General features: G+C 36.9%; 1 protein-coding gene across 3 annotated transcripts; it reads left to right on the forward strand.

Moving 5' to 3' along the window:
- The first annotated feature begins 50 nt into the window (after positions 1 to 50).
- On the forward strand, positions 51 to 19,914 carry hmx3a (H6 family homeobox 3a). Of its 3 annotated transcripts, none has more exons than XM_051867027.1 (4): positions 51 to 304; positions 2,144 to 2,218; positions 12,936 to 18,086; positions 18,465 to 19,914. In XM_051867027.1, exons 3-4 carry the CDS (start codon positions 17,801 to 17,803, stop codon positions 19,070 to 19,072), a joined length of 894 nt encoding a protein of 297 aa, XP_051722987.1. In that variant the 5' UTR covers positions 51 to 304; positions 2,144 to 2,218; positions 12,936 to 17,800; the 3' UTR covers positions 19,073 to 19,914. The 3 variants fall into 3 exon arrangements, with proteins under 3 accessions (XP_051722987.1, XP_051722988.1, XP_051722989.1); XM_051867028.1 differs by having other exon boundaries at positions 18,468 to 19,914; XM_051867029.1 differs by having other exon boundaries at positions 17,954 to 18,086.

The following is a 19,914-nucleotide window of genomic DNA, read 5'->3' on the forward strand; positions in this document are numbered from 1 at the left end:
ATCCTAACACGTTATCCTAAAATATGCGAACATAGGAGTGAATTATACATAATTTCCATTTCGTGATTTGAGCTGGTGTTGCCATTTTGCCACGTCTTTAGTGTTAGCCTATATATATCCTAAATTTGTTAAAATGACAAACTGTCAAACAATTAAGACGTATTCAGTTATTCCCTTCCTCTAATCAAATCATGTTTTCTTATAAATATTTTAAATAACAATAGCCATGTTCCTAAAGACGCCATCGTCCAGGAAAGGACATCGTTTAGATGGAAAACAACAGCACAAATACTGTAGCCTATATGTAAGTATTTACAGTATTTACTTGCTGTCATTAACTACATAAATCAGTATGATATTATAAATATTTCAAAAAGATTAAAAATATTACATTTAACTTGATGCTCTCACTCTCAATGCCTCATTGAGCAATTAACTTGCGCTTTATTTGAATCCTGTTAGGCATCCTGTTAATGTTCTTGTTATTATGTAAATAATTTAGTTATAATTAAAAGCATATTTATGAAAGTCTTGTGTACCATTTTACCTTTTTAATATTTTCTTAAATTAGTTACATCTTAATCATATTAATTTATATTAATATAAATGGTACTGCAAAACAGATCCATTTTTAAAAAAAACTTTTAGAGTTTCAAAACCTGCATCAAGTGCATTGATGATTCATCACCTTTTACCAGATTACCTAAACCTAAATACATGGATAATTTCCATATTCAAATGTCATGGGCAATTTGATGAGTACTTGAGCCAATTGCATTACTTTAAATAGCAGGATTGGCTCATTTATGTTTCATAGCGTTTAATATTTAACTAGAGGGGAAGTTAGCCGAAGATCGCATTGCCCCATTTGTGTCAGGGTTGTAGGAAAACCATTGAAGAGGTTGTGACAAATGACCGGTTAGAGCGAGAGCTTTGGATCCTTATGACACTCTTCAGAGTTGTAATGAGAGGGTTCTAGTGTAACATGTGGCAATTCATTGCCTGTGATCATGGTTCATGTGACCAGAGAACAACTTGTCTGGCTCCCATTGTAGGTTAAAATGTTAAAACTGCCTATTCATATAACCTTATTGTGGAGTTAGACTTTTCCCCTACACTAAAATCTGTTTTGGGACACATTATAGCGAGAAAAAAAAAAAAAAAGATCAGATTTTACCAAGCTATGATCTAACACAGATCTTTTAGATGCCATGCATGGAACCCTAAATATGATCATACTGGTGCGAGGGCCCCCATCCTAAAATTTAAAAAGGCATCTATATATTTTCATGTATAAAGACCAAATTTATACTGTGAAAATTAATATTATAAATATGTGTAAAACATAATTTGGAAAATATTTAGTTTTTATTATGATACATTAATACATTTTTTTTCTTCTCACTATATTACTGTGCTGTACTATCCACCTTATTTTTCAATACGTAAGTAAGGTGTTTTCTGTGAATGTACGAGACTTCTGTTTTATTAGCCGCTATAGGGAAATAACGAGAAGAATATCAAAGTACAGTAAACTGTAAAACTGTTTGCGCTACAAACCAGCGTGTTTATAATTAAGACAATACATTAAAATAATATGGTAAGAAATATACCAGTTTGCAATATCAAGCAGCATAAAGAGCTGTTTTGTACAGCTAAAAATAACTGGAAGCGAATGACACTGGAAGCCAGACATTAAATTTACAAATGGCGGCACTAGATAGATTAGATTTTTTTTTTTTTTTTTTTTTTTTTTTTAAATCTATTCATTTTAATCAATGTTTTATTTATTTTATCCAAGTTATTTAGTTGGTTAGTTAGATTTTATGATTCAATTATTTATTTATTTACATTTTTTACACTATTTTTCTTCAGACTTTTCCACAGACCCTTTAGCACTCCCTTGTGGCCCCCTGGGGGTCCCAGACCCTAGTTTGAAACCCCCTGATCTGACATACTGTTTAAGCTTTTGTATTATTCCACACTAGGTCTAAAATTTTATTTTGCAGTTCTCCTGAAATCCACTAAAACTCCTGACTCACAAATAACATTGCATTTGTGTTGTGATCTCAAACATACAATTCTTCTTACCAAAAGCATATTATTGCTGTGTATGTCTAATTCTGTACTTTACTGTAAATAGGGCTGAATCCAGCTTCATTACACACTTAGGACACTAGATGGCGCAGGATGTCAAGTTGTGATGAAGGGACATAAGGTAGGCCTGTATGGTTTAATATAATTTTTTTCTTTCACTCTTTTGCATTTATTATGCACAAAGCATAATAAAGAGTGTTCAGTTGTCAGTTTTTTAATTGTTCCATATGAATGAGCTGAGAAGTCTTTATTCAAAGTGCACTGATATATTAGCATTATTGAATGAGAATTATAAATGAAGTCAAACAGACTTTGGACAGTTATGAGGTACAGCATTTACAATTTGTGGGTTTCAGTGAAAAGCGCCGTAAACTGATCCAAAGGCAGGCACGACAGCCCGACCTTGTGGGGTTGAACTACGACCCCTGAAGCAGTCAATTACAACACTTCCTAATGGCCTGTCCACACTAATGTTATTTTATAGCAATTTAATTATGCTCAGGTTTCCCGTGAAGCCACTTCCCCTTAAATAATTCAAGCAGGGTGACAGTAATTTGTCAGTTGAAAAAGATTAATTGGGGTTTCAAGTGGGCTTCTTTTCATGAAGCGTTATTGTTTTCAAAGCCGGAGTGCAACAGTAGGTCTGCATGTGAAAAATAGTTGCTGTGATGATAATTTGTTTCTTAGCTCTCTCAGCTTGGTCAACATCAGATTAAGAGACTCTGGAAATCTAGACAACTAGGTTGTTTAATATCCAACGATGTTGCAATGTTTTATAAATGCTATTGTGACCTTTCTTTCTTTCTTTTTTCTTTTGACAGCCACGTATGATTATATCCAAATATTTGATTATAGCTTGATATACTTTCAAACTCCGCACAGACTTGAAGTAATTCAGTCACAATTGGTTCAATTTATTTGTCCTGCTTAGTTTCCTCCCTTCTCACTCTCCATTTTAATTTGGCATCTGCAGAGTGTCTGAAGCTGCTCCATCTACACCTGCTCGGGGGTAAGTCAGACCAAGTTCCCCCGTTGCCCTAATTCACATTTAAAAGCCTTTGAATGAGCGGGCCCCCTTCTCTCCTCCAAAGCGCTTGATTTATGTGCTGTTTGTGGTTTTATAGAATGCGAAACAATTCATTTTCTCCTGAAAAGGAATTGGGTATTAATTTGGAGAAGGCCCCTGAGCACTTTTTTAAGACTCCAATCATATGCTGGAGTCATTTAAAGGCTGCCGTGGACATTAGCCCCCGAAGAAAGGCTTTTAATCCTGCCTGAAGAGCGCAGCTATAGAAACGGCTGCCCCAACGCCAAATCATTACTGCTAAAGGGTGAAGGAGGACCACTGCTGGATTTATTCTTCACGCCCCCAAGACTATTTATTTCTGGAGAGACCCTATCTTACTCCCCCCCCACCCTTGTGCGACACAGGGCGTGTGTAGAAGCAGAGAAAGGGAAAGAAATGGGATAAAGGAAGTGCATATTAAGCTTTTCATTTTCCTGCCACTTAATTTCCTCGCGGCCGCCTGTGTAATGAATGTAATTGCTACCTTTGATGAGAACACTATTATCTGAATCACACTTTAAATGGGCAAACAAGGCCCCCTCCATCCGCTCTCTCCCCCCCTCACAAAGCGGGTATGAGATCTCTAATTATGTGACAGAACAAGTGGTTTTTCTCAAAGCCGTGGCGTTGCGCTCGATTGCCAAAGAGCAGCCTTGGTTACATTTGCACAAAGGCGCAGATTAGCGGCGATACGCACGCCACACACAAAGATGGGCGTTTTTATCATTAATTTCCTGCGTGAACCAATGAATGTCTCGGTACAGGAAATTCTCATTTAGTCGAATGCCAGATCTCATTTTCTAAAAACCTAGCCCAATCTGGCTGATTGGAATATTGCACCGAAATCAAATCCAAAGGGGATAAAAGGAATGCCAAAGCAGAGTGTAAACTTTATTTAGCTATTCCTATCTATGTATCTGAATGGGGCATTATTTATAGCCAATGATTTAATTTAAATAACACAATACAAAGTCAAATACATTCTGAAAGCAACCATTTTACCTCATCTTGTGTGCTGCTTGTATCACGTTTTAACTTTTGTATGACACACCGATCCTCAAACAGACAATTCAGTTATTCATGAGGATTTATCTTTGCACATCTCTCGGCGCGCACGCGGTGAATAGCTGTTTAATAAAAGTGTCGGGCGCGTCCTACAGATGACGTGCCTTTACGAGGCGACGCACGATAAAACCGCTGTCACCTTATGAAGTCTAAACGCGCGCGCGTCCCTCTGGCAAAGTATTAAAGCTTCGACGGAGAGATTTTCAAACGTCACAGGTGACAGCACGCTTCAATTCGGTAGAGCTCTTTAGCCCCGCCGAGATGCAAAAAACTATAAAGCAACGTCACAAATGATGAATTACACAATTATTCTTAAATGGCTAGCGTTTTGAGCTATATGCAAAGCCATTTGGCACCTTAAATGTGAGTTATTATTCTTCAAAGCAAGCTATACTTAAATGATAAAGTGATAATCAATTCTTTTGACTATGATGCCTCGCTTGGAGCCTGGGGGAAAAACTACTGATCACTTCTATTGGTCTGCAAATGATGGTACTTACATCATGACAGATAGCTGGCAGGAGCAATGTGTGACTTTAGAAAGGTTTATAATGTCTGAAACAGGCTGCCATTCGGGCCCAGTCAGGCAACAGAGGAATGGGCCAATATTTCTGAGTGAAGTGGCATTTTAGCTGTATTTATCTGAGGATCTCTACACCAAAACCATAGGCACTAATAAAGAAGATGCTGTAATAGCTTTTGACTGGGTCCAGTCGCTCTGGATGGGGAATGAACTGTCCTTTGCTGAATTATTGTGGCCAAATGCCATTTGTACAGCCTGAAAAGTGGGGGCATTTATCCTGACTGTCAGTGCTTGGCAATAGCTCATAGTCCTGAATGATATCTCCCAACGCACAGTTGCCCCAATACTCGCATTTCATGCTTGGCGCTGAGAGGGAAACTAATGGATAGCACTGTCTGAAGGCAGATAATTTAGAGCATCTTCTGTCAAATCTTTAAAACACATGGCTCTACACAAGCTAGCGGAGTGCATCCAGCGGCACCACCCCTGCGCCTCCCTGCCACTTTGGGGCGCTGAACCAGGGAGATTCATTAGAAATGGCTTTTGAATTCTCAAGAGTAAAATATGGGTATCAGTTTAATGCTGAATTTGGGTAATGTTTAGTTTCATTTTAGTCTGTGTATGTATATGTGTTCACAGTGAAGATGTTTTATTCCATGAAATTTGCAAATACATTGGCAGATTAAGTAGACATTTGTATTAACTCATTATATTAAAGGCACAGTTCACCCAGTTCATCATTTACTCACCTTCGTGTCATTCCAAACCTGTATGACTTTCTTCTGCCGAACACAAAAGAACGTTCCAAACAACATTGGACCCCAATTACTTTCATAAGGACTAAATAAAACACTGAAAAAGCCATACAGGTCATGAATATAATGTGGTGCTAGAAAACATTTTCTTAAAGAGTAACTAAAACACAGAATCTTAAATTTAACAGAAGTAAAACTAAAATGATGCTCTCTTAATTTATTATTGATTGCACATTCTGTTAATGTATGGTTGACTATCTGTATTCCAAAAATTAGGTAGCATCCAGACACAGAGGACATCTCAGGTTAAAGAGATCCAATACAGTATTGATTATTGATAAAAGCTGATCATTGGCATAATCATGTCTAATAGACTCCTTATCTCTTTTTTAGACTAACAATTCATTGCAGAAGTTCTGCACCTCCAAACCTGTTCATTTATATTCTTCTGGGTTACTACTCTTTTAGAAACTGCTTTCTATGGCACCACATGATATTTTACCATGGACTAATGACCCTCCGCCCAGTGTTTTCTGTAGCCCAATCCCAGCTATCATTTTTAAACAAAGGTCCAGTTTGCTTTCCACGTCACAGTGGTTAGTATGTTTTATTGATACTCCACACAAGTTGATGCTGTAACAAGGAAGTACTCCATTACCTCTGTATTCTGTTTCTGAATGAATAGCCCCTCTAGTATTATTCACTTTCCCTGAACACTGCTCTTATCTTGCGCTGTATCCAGTAGGCCTCGTTAGTCACCATATGAGGTGAGTGGCCAGGTCATAATGGGAGGGAGGAATGACCCTCGACCTCCTTGACCTCTTATCGATCTCTGGGCCTAGTGCAGCTGGGCCACTGTGTTCCAATGCATAGGGGGAGGAATTTAAACACGACACGCACTGTACCATGCCAGCGTGCAGTTGGGGAGATCATTAATTACATGCATTTCACCTGTACAACAGTGTCAAGCCAACCAGAGCACAGAGGAGCAGGGAGTCATGGGGCTCACATAAAGAAGTAACAAAAGAGAATGGATAAAGAGCTGTAGATAAATAAAAAACAATAAATCAATTTTTCTGTCTGTCTGAATTCTCAGTGGTTTGAAATTTAGGGAGGCTGATGAAGTGATGAATAGATAATGAATTGTACTGAGTAACCTCAACCGCCAAGCTTATCTTGATCAGAAGAGCAGTTTGGTTTACGCAGTTGTGTAAATGCACAGATATTTGACCTTCTTCTTGTCATATTAACATATATATATTTCTATCATGACAGCTCTTGGAAGATTTTTAGCATGGTAATGGATATGACAAATCGGTGTTAATGCATTTGATCTTGGCGGAATAGATCTGCTGCTCTGCTGCTGCTGTTGATTATTGCTGTTGTAGATTATTTCTGCTGCTGCAGAGCAAGTACAGGGACTTGCTACCACCAGTACAAACACCGATACGCTGCTGTGATATGTAAGACATGCTGCTGCACAAATAACATATATAAAATTACACATAGCAGACCTGTACAGGTGGAGCTGGGGAAGATGGAGGGTCTAACCATCAATTTAAATGTTGAGCAGCAAGCTCATTGGATGCAGATGCGACAAGAACCAATCAGCTTGTGCTATAGTAAATTATATAAATGTCATCAGGTTGCGTTAGGACCCATCAGCCTGTGACAGAACTTGGTATATACTGTATATAGAGTCTGTGTGAGATATAAGTAAGCAATAAGGTACAAGTGGCTGTGTTGTATCGTAAATAAGTTACGGCTCAAGGGCGTTGTTAGGCACGACGCAAAACGATACAGCACTAGCCTCGCGTACCTTGTTGCTTTTATAAAGCGGTTACCACACAATACAAATATTAAAGCCAGAAATATGTATCAGTGCAACTTTCATGAAGTAAACTTTCACTAAAAGCCTTCCTTCCGCCAGAAAAAATATTCCCTGACCGTGAACAGTAACTTAGTTTATGAGTGTGTCAATCAGTAGCGAAGACTTTTACATTGAAAAGACTGAAAAGACTGAATTGTTGTGAACACGGAACAAGATGCAACTGACTTTGCTTTGACTAGCGCTGTCAGTCATGGGAAAACCCCTTAACTGTTAAAATGACAAGATAATACATCAGACATTTAAATAGATTTTTTATTATGAACATAGGACTGACCTGAAGGAAAATGCTAAATCTGAATGCAGGTAATAAACTCGCTCACTCGATCTCTTTCTCACAACACTCTTCTACATAATACAGTAAGCTTCAATGAACAATATCAATATCAATAAACACAGTTTACGTTGCTAAGAGTGGCTGCTAAGGGTGTTGTGTAGTGATACACATAACCGTTGGGTGAAGTGGTCATAGCTGTGTTTTATTGTGAATAAAACAGCTATTGACCAATCAGAATCAAGGACAGGAACTAACCATTTTATAAATATATATATATCCTGTAATTATACAGCCATTAATCCAGTCTTCAGTGTCGCATCCTTCAAAAATCATTCTAATATGCTGATTTGGTGCTCTAAAAAACATTTCTTCTTATTAATGTTGAAAATAGTTGTGTCTGCTTAATATTTTTCTGGATTTTCAGAATTTTCTTTTTACGTTCAGAAAATTTTGAATAATTGCATTTATTTTAAATAGAAAGTATATTATTAATGTATTTAATGTCACTTTTGATCAATAAAATGCATCCTTGTTGAACAATAGTATTAATTTCTTTAAAAAAAATCCTACTTGCTGACTTCAATGGTAGTCTGTGTGTGTGTGTGTATATATATATATATATATATATATATATATATATATACACACACACACATATATGGTCACACTTTAGTTTAGGATTAAGGGATGTTGAATATGGTCATGCAGAATAAGGCTTTATGTGCTTTATAAGTACTAATAAGTACTTAATATGTGCTTTATAAGTATTAATATACAGCCAATATCCTAGTAATATGCATGCTAATAAGCAACTAGTTAATAGTGAGAATTGGACCCTAAACTAAAGTGTATATATATATATATATATATAAACACTTTAGGGTCCAATTCTTCTATATATAAATATAATTCATTACACTTTTACAGATTTTTTTTTATTATTTTTTTTAAGCATTAGTCTTTTTCACTCTTTCTGTTTCTGTTTGTCTTTCTCTGTTTCTTCCTTTTACTCTTATTCTTTTTATTCTGGTATCTGGTGAGGCTTCTTTTCTTTTCTTTGCATGAGTCTATCACACAGGCTCTTTCTCTTTCTAGATCCTATCACTTCTTACACTTTCACAACTCTGCTTCTTTTCTCATCTTCCTGCTATCAGACACATGTGCACTTTTATTCACCTTGACCTTTGGTCCAGTGAAGACTACAATAGCAGGCCTGTACACCTGTAAAGAATTGTCTTTTTGGTTTCCAAAAAAAAAAAAAAAAAAGTAGGCCACATGGGGGAAGTAAGCCGCTAATGTAAGCATGTAATAGTTTTCTATAAATAATCGAATGACAACATGGGCGCAATGGCATCTGGGGACTGTAAAAGAATATGTAACCAATTTTAGTGCTATTAAAGCGAAATGGAGAGCAAAATATATAAGAGGTCGAGGAAAAGGTTTAATTTGTAACCAGGGAATAAGGGCTTTATGGCAGCATAGGATACAGTCACTGTTGAAAACAGAAAAGAAAAAAGGGTCTTAACATTGAACAAAAGGAAAAATATGTGCTGTGCATAAAATCAATCGGTCGATAATTGGCTCACTTCTCATGTGTGTGCAGGTGGGTGGCCATACATCTCTTCTCAGGAGCACTGATTTGATTTGCACTTATGTTTTTACAAATAATCAATGCTTCATTTTGACTGCATAACAGATTGTGCCCTGTATAGTACACTTTCATTTGGAGACACCGACAGCTTGAAATTGATAATACAAACAGATGAATATCATAAAATATGGCCTGGATTCACTTTATTTGTTTTATTCATGTTGCCTTCTATAGATTTGTTTTTGTTTCAGAAATACTTAATTTAATGTAAGAAAATACACAAAGATTCATTATCGTCATTGTCATCTGTGCTCATTGTCATCATCATCATCCAGCGAGTCATCATCACCATCTCCATCAGTGCTATCTTCGTCATTTATTCCCATTCTAATTTAAGATAATTAAAATAAGTGCCTGTGTCTGATTGATACACCTATGGCTGTATCATCCTCTCACTGTGCTCAGTATTTGCTAATTTTAAGCTTGCATAGTTTGCATCTATCTTAGTGGTGTGTGTGTGTGTGTGATAGGTGTAGTAGGGGGAGAGAACAGCATCTAAATTTGTTTGCCATTGATTTGTGGTCCATGTGGGGCTAGACTGATATATATGGGGAGAAAATGCCCCTCTGCCCCCAGGACTCTGGTACAAATCAGATGTGAGATCCAATATGACCATCATGAAGAACGGATGATGTGAGGCGAATAAAAGGAGTCTTATCTCAAATGGATTTGTGTGGTGACACTAACAAGAGCTTTTAATCTTTCATTCAAGATGAATTCTATTCTCCCCTGGATTAGCTGTTCTCTATTAAGGAGTACAAGTGTAGTAGGCTTTATTTAGCCAGTTTAATTTTTAGTATAAGATCCTCGTGAATGTCAATCATGAGTACTTTTTCATAGAAGTCTGTCTGTGTCTTTTATTTCTCTCTTTCTCTGCTCTAAGACAGCCCCCTCTCATTGCTCTCTTTGAGCGGTGGCAGTAGCTGCTTAATTATGTAGGGAGGTAGGAGATCTTTATTCTCTGTGTCCATGCTGATAGCATCTCATTCACTCTCAGTGTTTGAGGTTTAGATTTTATCTTGACAGGCTGGCTGACAAATAGGAGTCATCCTACACCTGCACTGGGAATCTGTACTGGTGTCCTGGACAAATACGTTTGTCTATAATGTCATTGGGCTGATATGTTTATCATTAATTTAAATATATTAATTTTAATATATATATATATATATATATATATATATATATATTTATGAATACATTTAAATAAATATTACATTATATGTATGTATGTCTATATATACAAACATATAATGTAATATTAATTTATTTACATGTATTCATTTAAATCTATGATGTTTAAAAGATTTAAATGAATACATATAAATAATCACATTTTATTTAATATTTATATTTAATGTGATAATTTACATTTATTCATTAAATCTATGATATTTATATACATGTATATATACTGTACCTGTTAAAAGTTTGGAATCGTTACATTGTTTTAATAGAAATCTCATATGTTCACCAAGGCTGTATTTATTTAATCAAAAATACAGAAAAAAAAAAAAAAAACATTAAAAAACAAATTAACAAAAGAACTGTTTTCTATTTGAATATATTTTAAAGTGGAATTTATTCCTTTAGCCTAATTACTCCAGTCTTCAGTGTCACATGATCCTTCAGAAATCATTCTAATATGCTGATTTGTTGCTCTTTTCTTCTTATTATTATTATCAATTTTGAAAACCATTGTGCTGCTTGATATTTTTGTGGAGATTTTTGTGTGATACTTTTTCAGGATTTTTTGATGAATGGAAAGTTCAATAAGCAGCATTTATTTGCATTGATTAAATGTATGTATTAAATTTATTAAAGTGTTTATTAAAGAGAAATCATTTTAATGCATTCTTGATGAATAAAAGTATTAAATCCTCTCTCTTTTTTATCTTACCACAAATGTTTAAATGCTGATATCATTGTTTCCACAAACATTTTCCAGCAAAAAACTGTTTCCAACATTGATTACAATAAATAATAATAATAATAAAATAATGATAATAAATGTTTCTTGAGCAGCAAATCAGCATATTAGAATGATTTCTGAAGGATCATGTGACAGCTCTGTCATCACAGGAATAAATTACGTTTTTTAAATTTAATAAACAGTTTATTTTAAATTGTAATACTATTTCATAATATTACTGTTTATACTAAATAAATGCAGCCTTGGCGAGCATAAGAGACTTTTTTCAAAAACAATAAAAAAAATTCACTTTTGACAGGTACTATATAAGATCCCTTTCCTGAGCATGACAGCTGCTATTAGCATTTGTACTCATTTTAATTAAAACGCATATTTAATAGCTAATGATAATAATAAAATGAATAATGTTGAAGTATTTATATGTGAGCTTATAACGGAGGACATGACAATGAAATTAAAGCTCCTATAAATGACCTGTTTTAATTACTGTACTCAGTTTGTTTGATTAATCCACCCCATTACAGCTCGTCTCTCTGTTTCCTTTAGTCAGGAAAGGTCGGTTGCTATGGCCACATTTATATGTGTTCATAAGTGGCCCTGAGTGACTGCTCACCATCTCGGCTCCAAACAACGAGCAATAATCAGCTCATTAAAGAGCTTCCTCCCTCCCTCCCCTTGTACCCCCACGGTCATCTAAATAACAAATAACAAGCTCTCTCTCCATTCTGCCTTTTTCTCCTCTCCGACCCCCCTCCTTTACACCACACCTCATAGAAATGTATTTATATCTCTATATCTACAATCAAGGCTGTGAGTGGGGAAAGAAAGCGAGAGAAAAAGTGGGTTCTGTCAGAAGTGGTAGGGAAGAGTGTGAAAGTAGCCGATTTTCTTAATACATCCCCTGGGAGCAGATAAGTCTATCAATCTGTTAGATTGGAAAGCCATTAGGTGCCCTGGTTTATGCGTCTCAAGCTGTTAAAGCAGAGCAGATTGATTGTTGAGCCTTTGATGGGATATGCTGATCTAATCTCACTGTGCTTCAGTTTGCAATAAATTACACAATTCATTTCCCCCCATTTAGGGGAAGAAAATGACACCTCCAGGCACGCCTGGCCTCTCCGGGCGAAACAGCACACAGAAGCTATTTTATGGCGCCATTTAGCCAGCAAGCTTTCAGCCAACCAGGCCAACCGCCTCTCTCTCTCTCTCTCTCTCTCTCTCTCTCTCTCTGCTCTCCTTCCCAAAAAATCGAAGCATAATCAAGGTGTATGTTTAGAAAATTTATTGTTATAATTTCCACCCATAATCTCCTCCATTTTCCTGCAGCCAGAATGACATAGATCATCATCTGGAGAAAAAAAAAGGGGGAAAATGGATAGCAGTTTAAAATTTATCGGTCTTTGATTCTCAATTATAGGTGTTTATGACTTCATCCGTCTTCAGCCACCTCAACCTTTTCCATTATGGTGGAATATTATTTGTACGGAATCCATTAAATTCACAAGGCAGGACTCTAATGGTGGGGCTGCAGTGCTTTGCAGAGAGAAAAGTTTTTTGAAAGGTTAGCTTTAGCAAAAGCGCCGCTGTTATGACACCAGAAATTGCTTTATTGATGGGCTTCCTCAGAGCCTGAGCATTTGGGCCATTTGTAACGGGCTCCATATCTCTATCTCCCCTCAGACACTGATGAGAAGCCACTGCTGCCTCAACCCGATTACAGCGCTGTAATGACACACGGTCAGAACGCTTGGCCCAAGAACGCTCACACCTGGCTATTCTACGGAAGGCATCACCTGTGTGCCTCTCTGTGTATGTGTGTGTGTGTGTGTGTGTGTGAACCTGGACAGGTGCTGCAAAGCCATTCCACAGATTCAGCCATGTCAGAAAGAATGAATGGGGTCTTTTAGTTCTTGGTTGGCACAAGGAAGACACAGATCATTGCATCAATGTAGGACACTGAGGGTCAGGGAACCTGTTGAACATCTCTGTAACTGTAAGCAACATTTACCGTTCCAAAGGTGATACATCAGACAAAAAAAATAACTTTAGCACAATGAGGATGATTACATAGACCATATATCATCATTGAGCATGTATTTAAGTTCCTGTATTTATGCATGCCTTCTCAATTCTTTATCGTTCTTTAAAAGGCTAGTTCACAAAAAATGAAATTGAAGAATGTTTTAGTTGTTTTGTCCCAACGATATCTCACGACTAATTCATACGTATTTTACAAGGTGGCTAATTCGTACAAATTTGTACGATTTGTTACTCAATTTGTATGACCTCACTCGTATAAATTCATACGATTTGTCTAAACCCCAGTGACGGGTAGGTTTAGGGGCAGGGTTAGGTGTAGGTCATTCGTACGAATTCATACGAATTTAGCAACTTGTAAAAATACGCTTTAGCAAAAAACATACGAATTCGTACAAGTGAGATCGTACAAATTAGCCACTTCATAAAATACTTAAGAATTGCCGTGAAATCAAGTAAAGTCAGAGGGGACTAAAAAAAAAACACTGGGACATTTTTCAAAATATTTTCTTTTGTGTTCCACAGAAGAAAGAAAGTCAAACAGATTTAAAGTGACATGAGCGTGAGTAAATTAAGACATTTTCATTTTGGGGTAAACTATCGCTTTAACATGACTCTGTCCAAGAGAAAACAAGCAACTTAAAAGCACTGTTTCTTCTTTTTTGGTTTTCGGAATTAAATTATACTTAATTCTTTCCACTTTCCACAACAACTTCTGCAGATGGTATATTATGTGCTAGGATGGTCCTGATAGCCTGTTGTTAATCCAGTGTTCGGACGTGGACCGACCTGTAACCCAGTTGGCGAGAGCCTCTTTTTACCCTCAAAGTGACATTGAATTCTACTCTTTTCTCCGTGTCCCCCATAAGCATATAAAAGCAGCTCACTGATACTTGGCTAATCACGCTGTAACTCACAGCCTCTAACTATCTCTCAGCCAATCAATAGCTTCACCATCCCAATTAAGGTGGGCCAGGTCAGGGCCAGGCCACAGTCAGTCCTTTACAACTTAAATGCCATGTTTAAATCCATTGTGTGTATTACAGTGGGACGAGCAGCCTGACCTTCAAGCTTTTAATGCCTCGTTTCAATAGTGCCGGACATTAATGCACTGAGAAAGAGCATGCAGTGGTCATTTTGTACAAGTCGGTTAAACAGATCAAAAGGTTTAAACTATGTGTGCTAATCATGGTGCTCAGAAAGCATTTTTAGCTTATTTATATTTGTGCATTTGGCATATGCTTTTTATACAAAGCAACTTGTGGTGCATCCAGGTACACTTTATTAGTCATTATTGAGGTTTCTTATAATGGTCATATGGTTTAAAGGATCATAATGGATTGAAATAATTTTTCACTCTATCTGTAATCTATGATAAATCTGTAATAAAACTATCTATCTATCTATAAATACATTTGGAGTTTATGCCCTAAATTACACACAGTTAACAAAATCGACATTTAATAGTATTTTTAGTGATGTCCAAACACATTGCCGTATAAGATCCAACAGGCGTAGCCTATACAATCCAAGAGTTAAAGGTTTAGAATACCTCCTCGCCCATTTTTCACTGTGTGGTGCTTTTCGATATTATACTCATGTCTTTTATCACAATTTCGACCAGACGAGAGAAACTCACAAGATATCAAAACAAAAATCTATATATAATACGTGGGCAATTACAGCGCGAAGTTAGCGGCGTCTGGTCGTTGTCACCGCGCGGCGCGCTTTTCTCATCTCCCGGGGTCGTTAGACGATGATGGATGTAAACCTATAAAGTATCTAAACTGGACCTTTTAACAAACCATGAGCAATACTATCATTTCTTTAATAGAACCTGCTGACCGTGTCATTCCGTCCTGCCATTCGTCATTTTCCCTGTGAAATAATCAATAACTCCACGCTCTGAAATAAATAATCTAAAAAGTCAGGGAACATTATATCTTCCCACCAGGCAGAGAGACACAAAGAGCCGAGATGAAGACTAATATGAAATATCTACACATAGCCAACATGGCACAAGCCCCAATAAAGGCATGCACCGAACACTGATTCTAATAGTCTATTGGTTTGTGTGTAGCGTCCATCATTCATGGATAAAACCATGTGTTATCTACACTGAATGAATTAGGCCTACCTTTGACCCTCTAAATCTCATTATAGTTATGTTAATAAAACATCTTGTATTGTTTTTTTTTTTGTTTTTTTGTTTTTTTTCCCCCCAAAGGTAGGCTATTAAAAATAAGCCTTGTTTTAATAACTGACAGCCGAAACATGTATTTTGAAGAGGGGAGTTGCCTGAGTAACATCATTGACTAAAGCCTGTCTAACACCTGATGGCGCTAGGGAACGACTTATTTGAACGTAGATTTTGATGATAATAATGCAATAAAAGTAGGCTACGCATATATACATGGTCAAAAGACTGTTGCATGGTATATTTTACTTCTTGTTCTAGCGGCATAAGGTTCTACACTTTATTTTCTGTGTTAACTAAGCTTCTTATAATTATTCTGTATAGAGCTAACCGACTCTCTGTCTTTGGAAAATGTTTTCACAATCCCATAATATAATTTTATTTTTTTCGACACACTAAGACTAATCACATTTACAGTAAATTTAACATTTAGAAAACCCATTTTCTGTTTTGTCATCACTTTAGAAATGGCAGTGGACCAGCAAAATATGGATGCAGCTTAATTAGTAGCCTAATATCATAATCAAATCAGCAGTTCTGATTAAGTTGCAACTCCCCTGCTTTTACTCTAATATGCTAATAATAATAATAATAATAATAATGCTTTTGTTATCATAATCACTGTTTTATTATATCCAGGACTAAATTACTCTGTCGATCTATTGTGAAAGGGCTTAATTCATATTAGTAATTTTTACAGCAGCGAGCTTGGCTTTTATTGGTTTGCTAACTTGACTTGCAGTCTGTTTTGCAAGCATGCAGTAATTCTTTATAACCCGTAGAGGACGCTCTCATCTCGTTCAATCAGTGACTTATGGCGTCCAATTCACTCTTGTTAATAATTATAGAAACAAAATTATTATTATTATCATTGTCGAAAGAAGACACCAACACGAACGGGTTTGATTAAATATGGACAAAGCTGGCAACATGATAATAGGCCACGCACATATGTTCAGTGATTTATTTATTAGTTTATTTTTATTTATTTATTTTTTGTGACAGTGACAATGTGCTGTTTCCCGAGCATACTCAGCGTTTAGTGGTCAAATTTATCTTTGCTAAGATTTTTGTGTTTTATTTTGTGGTTTGTTTGATTTTATAGCGTGTTAAACTGTGAAGTAATATTTAATTTTAAGACGAATGCAAGTTCATTCGTAACTCTGCACCTTTCGATGGTGAGTTAAAATGTAATAAATCTAAAGATTTAACTTATTAATTAGTTGCAATAAAACTTATGAAAATATTTGAGTTTAAATTAGTCTTGTTCAGAGGAAAGAAATATTTCAGCTCATCTATCGGGATATTTAAAAGACCGTGCAAGGTAGGCTAAATGGAAAATAGGCTACGCCTGATAGCTATTCGTTAAAAAATCTGTAAGGGATTTACCAGTGGAAGCTGCACTCGCAGTGTGCTTTACCTATAAAAATAAAACGAAATAGCTTTCCATATTGTTTACAGTATTATATACAATAGGGTTGCATAATACAATATTATACCAAAATGTTGTAACATTTTAGAATAGCTATTACAAATGTACCTAAAGCAGCAACTACAAATTAGACTTGTGTGAAAAAAGAAAATAATCCGAATCTTTTTCTTCATGGGCCTATTTATTAGCGCATTTCTATCTCTCTGACCCTAACTGAAGTTTACACCTGTGTCTATGCCAAAATAAATGTAGAAAGTCAGTATATAACCTTTTATAGTGATGCACTGATAAATAAGTCAACTTTAACTTTGCAATGCTCGTGGCCTAAACCACCTTTTCGCTATTGCCTTCATCGGCGCACCGCTTGAGCTAAATCCTTGTTCCTTTGTGTTAATGGTCCGTCCTCATTTGCCACCTAATTGGACTATATAAGACCAATAACAGGAGAGAACTCTCAGCCCAGCAGCCAACGCGAAGAGTCTGGGAGGCCCCTCCTCTCTCCCGACTCTCCACTTCCCATCTCTCCCTTCATCCCATTTGCTATTGTACGTGCCCAATCGCCGTATACTTTCTGCATTTAACTCGGGTGACATTTTTATTTCATCATTAGCATCTGGCGCCAGACGGACGCGGTGAGCATCATTTTCACCAAGGAACTCTCGGAAGATGATCAGCAAGATTAATATTGTTTATCTCGCCCCGCGTTATTGTCTTTCGTTTTAACGTCAGTGCTGACCGTAAACAACCGCGCTTAAGTTCCAAATACTGGAAGAGTTTACCAAGGACCTTCAAACTGTTAAAAGATTTTTTTTTTTTTTTTTTTAAAGATTTTTTAACAATTTTCATAAATAATATTATAACTACGAATTTCCAGCCAACATGCCCGAAACAACCCAGGATACATGTGCTTCGGCGAAAGACTCTCCGTTTTTCATTAAAAATCTTCTAAATTCTGACAGTAAGCCGTCCAAGCCTAAGCCTATGTTGGCTTCAACTAAACCAGGACTTGATGGCAGCTTCTCGCTCTCTCAGGTTGGGGAATTAAACTTTCCTCGCTTCGAGTTGCCGACCCAGCGCTTTGCGTTACCGGCTTACCTTGAGCGTGCCTCGGCGTGGTGGTACCCGTACACACTCAGTGCATCTGCGCATCTTCACAGAACAGAAGGTAAGGTTTGATAACTCAGAACTGCTTGTTGTGTAGTGTGAATTGCTTTGTTATTTTTCATAAACAATAGCGTGACTCTGCTAGCAAATGGTGCATAGCTACGTAATGTTAATGAGAAGCAAGTCAGCTCAGAACATACTAAATAATATAAGCATACATGTATCAATTATAATAAGCTGTGTTTTCATTCTTTAAATATGAAAGTGACTGTGTTTTTAGTTTAAAATGCCAAGTTTAAGTGAAAACACTGAGATTTGGACAGTACGAATCACACTTGTTTGCACCTGTCATGTGGCAAAGTGACGCGACCTGTGAAACTTGATATGAATATGTTTCTGAAGGAAAACGAATGCTAATTTGAGCTCTCTTATACTGTAGCAGCACAGAAAGCGAGGGACTCCTCACCGAATGCAGGCACCGACCGAGACTCACCTGAGCTCGTGCTCAAATCAGACCCGGATGCCAAAGACGATGAAGACGACAACAAAAGTGGTGACGAGATTGTCCTCGAAGAGAGCGACATCGAAGATGGTAAAAAAGAAGGCGGCGTGGACGACTGGAAGAAGAACGACGACGGCGCGGACAAGAAACCTTGCCGGAAAAAGAAAACTCGCACGGTGTTTTCGAGGAGTCAGGTGTTCCAGCTGGAGTCCACCTTCGACATGAAACGCTACCTCAGCAGCTCGGAGCGCGCGGGCCTTGCTGCCTCCCTTCACCTCACAGAGACCCAAGTCAAAATCTGGTTTCAGAACCGCAGAAACAAATGGAAACGTCAGCTGGCCGCAGAGCTGGAGGCCGCCAACTTGAGCCACGCAGCAGCTCAAAGGATTGTGAGAGTACCCATCCTGTATCACGAGAACTCGTCCTCTGAGAGCTCCAACACAGCGGGCAACGTGCCCGTGAGCCAGCCGCTGCTCACTTTCCCTCATCCGGTTTACTACTCGCATCCTATCGTCACCTCCGTGCCCCTCCTCAGACCGGTTTGAGAGGACGAGAGATGCCTTTTTTATGTAACTTATGTAACTAAAACAATTTTACAGAGACTCGAAAAGAGGGAAAGAGAAAAAAAAGGCGGAAATGAAACCAAGAGACAAAGCTATTTTTGTTTAGAAAATAATTTAAAAAGAAAGAAAAGAAAATGTACAAAGACGCACTATCATGCATTTGAGCCCTAAATTTTTGTTTTACAACTCACAAATATATCCATAAAACTACACATGAATAAGGCGAATGTTTAGAGGCCTATTTCTGATGTTGGTTTGATTGGTGATGAATTACAATGACTACGTTAATTTGCTTTCATTGTTATTATTATTATTATTATTATTATCATCTATGAACATCACAAATTAACTTGTTGACACGTCAAAGAAAAGAGTTCATACACCTGGTTAAGTTTATTTATAGCACCGGGGGGGAAAAAAAATCACACAGTCCTGAACACGAATGTGCAATACTACTGTGTATGATCCATATATTTAGGCAACATATTCTTTTTGAAACTCTTATTTTAGACAAATTTTCTTAACCAAACAGTTCTTAGGTTGAGAAGATAACCGCTGAAAACGATTTTGTGTCCTTGGTCCCGCGTTCAATGGACAATCATAGGCTATATCTGACAGAAATTACAGTTGAACTGAAGACACGCAAACACGAATAATAAAAACTTTTACCTTTATCTATATTATTTACAGATGTATATGTACATGTACAGATATAACGAACCAAAATGAGGAAAGGTGTCATTTGTACAGTAATAGCTAAGTTTTTTTTTACATTGTATTCTGTTGTGAAATAAACGGAGACTATTAAAGTCTACATGTCTTGA

The sequence above is a fragment of the Ctenopharyngodon idella genome, chromosome 17, assembly GCF_019924925.1.
Source record: "Ctenopharyngodon idella isolate HZGC_01 chromosome 17, HZGC01, whole genome shotgun sequence".
NCBI lineage: Eukaryota > Metazoa > Chordata > Actinopteri > Cypriniformes > Xenocyprididae > Ctenopharyngodon > Ctenopharyngodon idella.

Excerpts from the sequence above, each read along its gene's own strand:
- hmx3a (XM_051867027.1), top strand. The coding sequence starts at position 17,801 with ATGCCCGAAACAACCCAGGATACATGTGCTTCGGCGAAAGACTCTCCG. Across the intron at positions 18,087-18,464 it reads GCATCTTCACAGAACAGAAG|CAGCACAGAAAGCGAGGGAC; the intron begins GTAAGGTTTGAT and ends CTTATACTGTAG.